At 29.5% G+C, this 7,408-nt stretch overlaps 1 protein-coding gene across 1 annotated transcript; it reads right to left on the bottom strand.

Annotated features, from left to right (window-relative positions):
• Positions 1 to 719: 719 nt before the first annotated feature.
• LOC131620461 (protein NRT1/ PTR FAMILY 4.6-like) lies at positions 720 to 6,806 on the bottom strand. Its single transcript, XM_058891541.1, has 5 exons — positions 6,658 to 6,806; positions 6,431 to 6,539; positions 6,027 to 6,244; positions 2,278 to 2,709; positions 720 to 1,805 (listed from the first exon to the last, which is right to left on the bottom strand). Exons 1-5 carry the CDS (start codon positions 6,658 to 6,660, stop codon positions 840 to 842), a joined length of 1,728 nt encoding a protein of 575 aa, XP_058747524.1. The 5' UTR covers positions 6,661 to 6,806; the 3' UTR covers positions 720 to 839.
• Between the last annotated feature and the right edge of the window lie 602 nt (positions 6,807 to 7,408).

A 7,408-nucleotide genomic window follows, 5' to 3' on the forward strand; every position in this document is an offset into this window, starting at 1 on the left:
TTGATAATAAATTGTTATTCTTTACTTTATCTTTGAAACAAGATTACAAATGTTAAAAAATAACAAATAACCTCTCACATTAATTAGGATTTGCAGTGTGCAATGATGAGAGACTAGTATGTTATTTATAATAAAACTAATAGACTTTTACACACAGACCCATTACACAAACTAACTTAGGGAACAAGTTAACTTAAACAATTGAGCTTAACAAACAGGCCCAATTCGACATGCTAACAATCCTAGCATTTCGACTACTGCATACTTGAGCATACTTCGACTACGTTATTGCAGGCCTTTGACTACAACATGTGAATAGACTTTGACGGCATGCTAAGATCCTGTCGAATTGTCGAACCAAAAAATTATTTATTAACCTTACTAAAGTTCGATCCAATATCTCTTACTAATTAGATATCTATTCACAATTTGTAAATCTAAGTTTCACTATGTATCGAATAGGATGGAATACCCTTATACTTCCATAAATAAATTTAGCTTATACAAAAATCACCGGAAAGAACAAGTTTCTACAAAGGTCAAACATAAAGAATGAATAAAAATATTTGGCCAAATTTATAAAATAAAAAATTGAGTAGTTGTTCTCCATGCATTCATATCTTCAATTGTTGAATATCTAACTCTTATTTGCCATTCCAAAAAAAAAAAAATCATTGAATAACTCATAATATGAAGCTATACTTTCTATGCACAAGAAGTAGAAACTCTCTTTTTATTATATCCTTTGCTAATTCTTTCAGCTGCACACAAGTGCAAGTATGAACAATTACTACCAAAAGACATGCCTAGATAACATTTTCAACAATGTTACCATTCTATCAGTGACTGTTACCTGTTCCTCTATACTTATACCTAATAGCCCAAAACAAGTAATGCAGAAAATTCAAACCACTAAGCACACACATAACCCAATAAAACCTCTCTAAATGATAATGGTTAAGGTTAGAACCTGATAACCAAGCTTTATGAGAGGCATTACCAGTAACACTATTAACTATTGATATGATCACTGAACTTAAGTAATAACCTATTGCCAATGATGTCCATGTAAGCGATGTCGCCCATGATCGCATTTTAACCGGTGCTTCTGTGAAGAAAAACTCCAATAAACCCGCCATGGTGAAAAGATCGGCTGAGCCGAGGAACAGAAACTGAAATGCGATCCAGAAGAACGATATCGGTATCGGTTTAGTGTGATCGTCTAAGAGATTTGAGTCTGTTGCTACGCGTTTTCGTTTCACTTCGACTAATGCTGCGACTGCCATTGAGATTATTGATAGGATTAGTCCGAACCCGATTCTTTGGAGATGAGTTATTCCCATTTCGGAATTAGTGTACTTTCTTGCGAAGGGGATTATAATGTGGTCGTATATCGGTGCAAGGATCATTATGAAGACGATTGGGAAGATCGGTAATGAGGCCGGTGGGACTTTTAAGGAGCCGATTTTTGTGTTCATTGTCGCGGCTTGTTCGACTGAGAATGTTGAGAGCTGGGCTAGGCAACAGTTTAGGACAATTGTGCAGCAGAATATTGGGAGGATTTTTAGGACTATTTTTACGTCTTCTAGTTCTTCGACCGAGCATTTTATTGATTCGTTTTCGATTGCGCTGTTGAGGAATTTAAGTGTGGTTGTTGGAGCTTTAATTTCTTTGATTTCTTTGGATGATGATGATGATTCTTGTTTTCGGATCGAGTTTGGATTTAATGGACTTGATGTCATGTTTACAACAGCACTGCTGGAGTTTCTGGAGATGAATTTGTTCATTGCTGCAGCAGCCAAAACCTGTTCATTCAAAAACTTGTGTTAGCCAAAGATTTCTCATTTTATTTAATGATTTTTTGTTTTTTTTTCCTATAGACGAAGTGGTAATAAGCATGATTTTAAATTGCTGTCCGCAAATGCAATTGTGGCCATAATATTGCTGATGCTGCAGTAATCTCTGCAATCGCACTAACTGCAATTTAGTGTGATTTAAAATTATGCATCTATGAAACGCATCAGACAACTTCACTCATGTTTCTCTGTTAAAACTCCAAATTTAGAATTCAAAATTTAATTTACTCCGAAAAAATATTAGCATTAAGTGATTTTTAATTGTGTAGTTCAAAGTTTTCTTAATCAAAATTCACGCTGCAACGACCATAATACGCATCACAGCAGTCGCAGTGAGCACAATTGCAATTGCCGTAACTACAATTTTATCCGTGACCAAAAACTCACACACAGAATAGTGAAATCTAGAATTCGATCTTACCTTCAAAATGGTTGTAAGAGGACTCCCAGTAGGAATTTTATTCTTGTATCTAGTAGAACCAGCCAAGAAAACTGGAATAGAAAGAAACATGCTAATAGTAGCAATTCCAAAACCCCATTTCCAACCAATGTTATCTTCAATCCAAACCACAAAAGTAACAGCAATAAGACCACCACATGATAAGCAAAACACAAAGTAGTTGAAGAATGTTGATATGTGTTTTCTTCCTGGTACACTGTTCTCATCAAATTGTTCAGCACCATGTGGTGCTAATGATCCCTTAATTCCACCAGCTCCAAGAGCAACTAGGTATAGTCCAGCAAATAGCATTAATGCTTTTGCACCATTCACTTCTTCACATTCTGTTGTTGGGTCACATGGTGGTGGTTGAAGTGAAGACACACTTGCTTGTGTTGTTAGTATAATCAGTCCCTGCACATATTTCAAAATTCTTTTATTGCATCTACTTAATAATACAAAATATTTATAAATATCAATAATATATTTATAATATTATGAAAAATAACATAAAAAAAAATTTGAAAAATAAAAGTCGACTGAATGACTGAATAAAACCTAAGGCACCCGTGGCTGAAGGAAAGGCTAACTATTAAAAATAATAAAATAGAACAGCAGACCACACATCATATCTTTAAAAACGACATGATATCCTTGAAAATAAGGCATCAGAGCGGACTCCGCTCCCAATCAAACAAATAGAAAGATAAATCCAGAGTACGAGCGTCAATCCACTTCTAAATCATACTAATAATCAAAATTATTCGATAATTAATGGATATTCTTTTTAGATAAATTTTTTTATCTTATTAAGCATTTTCTAAGTAATACATATCATTTAACTCATCTTACTAATATGTATAGTTGAATTATCTCGACACCCCAAACCACAACTATTAATGTGAAAGGGATTTGAAAAATTATTGATCAAGATTCTCATGTGACATTACAATGCATGTGAAGACATTTATTATTGTTGTATTAGGACTACCATTGCTCTTTATTTTGCCTCTATTTTAGTCCAACAATTGAAATATCACATCATCATAATAAAGAAAGTACCAAATGTCTTATACCATTCCTAAAATGTGATCAAATAAAGACACGTCCATTTTTCTAAATAAAGTTCTAGCACTAAAAATGTCTTCAATTTAGAATTTGGACCATATTACTATTAGGCCTAGGCATACCCATTCTTAGAAGAAGAAAAAAAGTTGGACCATATTATTAGTATTAGGCATAAGCCATTTTGTATGAAGAATTTTTTGAAATGCAAAACAACGTGTCATCAACGTCGTGAACATATAAATGTTACTTTCAAAGTTCATTAAGTTTCTAGTTCACCTGTGCATTGGCACAGAAAAATAGGCTTTCTCGAAAAAACTAAAGACGTGTGCATGAACATGACTTAGTGTGGGCTCCTACTCTATATATTTTTTTAAATTAATTCTCTATAAAGTCTTACCTTCTTTCTTTTTCTTATACGACACACCAACATAAATATTAAATTAACATATTATTGTATAGTGTATAAGATAAAAAGATAAATACCCCACTTTAATCATTGTTATTTTTTTGTCTCATATAGTCACTCTTGATTGTCTTTGTAATTTTGTGTGAGGAGACATGAATAAAGCTACCTATAAGCTTTATAGATTTTCTTTTGTTTTTTATTTTTCCAACTTTCTATATTGAATTATCGGCTTAAAAAAATATTTAGGTCAAAATATTTTTTTTTATTAATTAAAGTGATACTAATAATCAACAAAAACTTGAATAAAAATTATAAATTCTTAGAATTTGCATGAGACTTTTATTTAAGTCTAACCTAAATTTTAAGATGGATCAAAGTCTATAAAAATTTATTGGACAAACAACTATAATTAATGTTATTGGGCCACTAGGATCATTCCCATATAGTCAACTCTAAATTTAAAAGAAATTTTAAGAGTCTCACACATTAGACTTAAAAATTAATTAATTAATGAAAATAATAATCTCACTTTAAAAATGACATTTTGAGTTAGATTGATTCAAAATTCTAAAAGTGTCATTGATCAAGTTTATAAATTTTATCTTCACCGATGAAAACTTATATTATTAAATTTATGAATTTTTAGTGGTTATTAACGGTTCGTTTAAAAAAATAAAATTTATTAATTAAAACACTTGAAATTTTTGAACATTTTTATTTAATGATTTTTTGTAAAAAAATAAAATAATAATAATATATTGATTCTTGGCTAGGCTGGTATGTTATTAGTGGGTGGGCGTTTGGTCATGCAATTCATGAGGTTTTGTAAGAGCAAGTGGAAAGAACCAATACATGAAAAAAGAAAAAGATTCACAAAAGTGATAGATAAGACAGTTTTATTTCTTTTCTTTTCTTAAAACAAATATCTTTGACATCTTTTCACTCATTTTTCATGGATTTATATTGGTTGATGCAACCCCACTTTGCAACTTGTGTTTTGCAACTTGAATTTTACTCATATTCTGGTTATGACATTATGGGTTTGAAACACACACACACACCATTTTCTTTGAAAAATGACATCAATATTATATTATTTTTCATAGCATTGCTATGACTTTGTGTTATTATTTAAATAAACGTGCAAGGGATAGGTATAATTTTATTTTAAAATTAAAATAATGACTGTTTATTTATTTTTAAAAACAAATAAAAAATATATATTTGTCAAAAGTAAAATAAAAGTTATCTTAAAAGATAGACTCAATTTCTCCGTAAATTTCTTTAAATTATTAATTTTTGTAGTGCAATAAAAATTAAATAATGAAAAAAATTTAAATAGTGACTGTTTCTTTATTCTTAAAAATAAATAATAAAATTATGTTTTAACAAAATTTAAATAAAAAGCTATCTTAAAAGATAGATACAATTTCTCCTTAAATTTCATAATATTATTACTTTTTGTAATGCAAAAAAAATTAATTAATGAAAAATAAAACTATAATATTATTTTATTGAAAATAAAAAGAAATGTTTGAGTAATCCAAAAAAAAAACCCTTAAATGTCATATTTCTTTTAATAATAAAAAATAGAATAAGATAAAAATTAGGACTCTCACTGTACTTTTAAAAAAAAAAAGTGTAAATGAAACGAAAAAGCAAATGTGAGACACAATCACTCAAATAATTAATATTTTTATAATATTATATAAGAAATTAATAATTAGGTGGTGACAGGAGAATGTAAAATATTTTAAACATATAACTATTATCTAAAATACTTTTATACATATATTTATATAATATAATTTAATTGGATGCATATTAATTTAATTAAATGATAGTATGAGTCAAATTTTAATATTATTTTTTGGTTTATCACAACGGATTTAGTCCGATTCGGGGTCAGTTCTGATATCAAGTGCTCCCAATCACAATTGTAGGAAATCGAACCGTGGTTCTCCTACTAAATCTATTGAAAATCTCTTGCAATTAATTTTGGTCAAATTTCAGCTCAATTTTAATAAATGAAAAGAAAAAGAACACAAACAAATGCAACACCGTGTCTATTAAGCAATCAATAAACAATAACCAAGAAAGAAAAATAAACAAATAAACAAATAAATAATGCAAATTAAAGCAAATTTTAAAAGTAATGAGAGACAAAGTCTCATGACTCATGGCATTCACATGTGATGATCAAAAACAAAGAAAAAGAGAAAAATGATGAAAAATGTGAAGAAGTAAATGATCATACCAGGAACTCAATAACTGCACTGATCAAGTAGATGCGGTAAGTTGTGAAAAATGCATCAGATAAAAATCCTCCAAGAAGAGCAAGAAGAAAAGCTGTTCCCATGAAATTTGTAACATTATTCGCCGATTTCGACGGCGAAAAATGCATGTTTTTCCTTAAATATAACACCAAGTTGCTTGCATTTGCTAGAAATGAAAGATTCTCCAATATCTCCACCACTGCACAAAAGAAAAATATATTCCAAAAAATGATTATATTAAATCAACCAATTTTGACAAAAATGAAAAAACAAATAACTATAAAGCGCATACAACAGACAGCAGAAACACGACACAAACACTAACACAGCGCCAGTGCGTGCTCCAGAGATGATGAGAAATGAAAGAGAGAAAATTGAGACATACCCAAAACAAAAGAAGCTGCAATCATTCCACCATGTTTTCCTCTAAGGGCAGGTCTGTTTCTCCAATCGACATAGCCAATCCATCTTGTTGCATGTTGATGTTCAAATTCCTGCAAAAATAAATTAGTATTTTAATATGAAACATTAAAAGAATATATATATATATATGTATATTGTGAGAGAATAAAGATAAAGAGGGGGTGTATAAAGAAGAACTTTATTACTCACCATATTTTTGTCTCTCTGGTTTGGATCTGGAGAGGGTGATTTATGAAGTAAAAAAGGAAGAAGAATGGAAGAAGATTTATAGAAAGTGTGAGGGAGAAGGGATGAAAGAGATCCAGCTTGGACATAATTGTCTATACACTAAGCCAAGCCAATATATCAAATTGACCATTCTTTTGTTGACACACTTTTTGAATTAAAAATATTATTTTGTAGTATTATTTTTGTACTATAAAGTTGTTGATAAAATTAAAAGTACTTTTATAAATAGTAAAAGATAAATTCGGAGCTTAAAGTATTGTTTCTAAATGGCAAGTACATAAAAATATAGTACTCCCTCAATTTCATAATAAATTATAATAAATGTCTTATTTTCATTTTTTTTATGTCTCAAAATAAATGTATTTTTAAAATACCAATACAATATTTATTATTTTTTTCCACTATTTTACTCCTTTTTATTAATTTTCACGTTTTTCACTATTCCACTACCAATAATAAATAAGGATATTTTATCATTGAAACCAACACTAATCATTTTCTTAAGAACCGTATAGAGCTCAAATAAGACACTTATTATGAAATGGAGGAAGTACTAAAAAAAAATGCAAAAATAAAAATGTTATCTTTCTCTTTTTCTTTTAATTTACTCATCATAAATGGAAATATCTTATTTGAAAGGAAACTGAAATCTAGTTTTCTAGATGCAGCACATAGTTTGCGATATTTTCCTTTATTTAAAAATATTAGGGAT

The sequence above is a fragment of the Vicia villosa genome, linkage group LG7 (assembly GCF_029867415.1).
Source record: "Vicia villosa cultivar HV-30 ecotype Madison, WI linkage group LG7, Vvil1.0, whole genome shotgun sequence".
Taxonomy (NCBI): Eukaryota; Viridiplantae; Streptophyta; class Magnoliopsida; order Fabales; family Fabaceae; genus Vicia; species Vicia villosa.

What these genes read in the sequence shown, in the direction of transcription:
- LOC131620461 (XM_058891541.1), bottom strand. An exon ending in GTGCAGTTATTGAGTTCCTG is followed by an intron (nt 2,710 to 6,026) that starts GTATGATCATTT and finishes AAATATGTGCAG; the next exon opens with GGACTGATTATACTAACAAC. An exon ending in CTCTTACAACCATTTTGAAG is followed by an intron (nt 1,806 to 2,277) that starts GTAAGATCGAAT and finishes TTGAATGAACAG; the next exon opens with GTTTTGGCTGCTGCAGCAAT.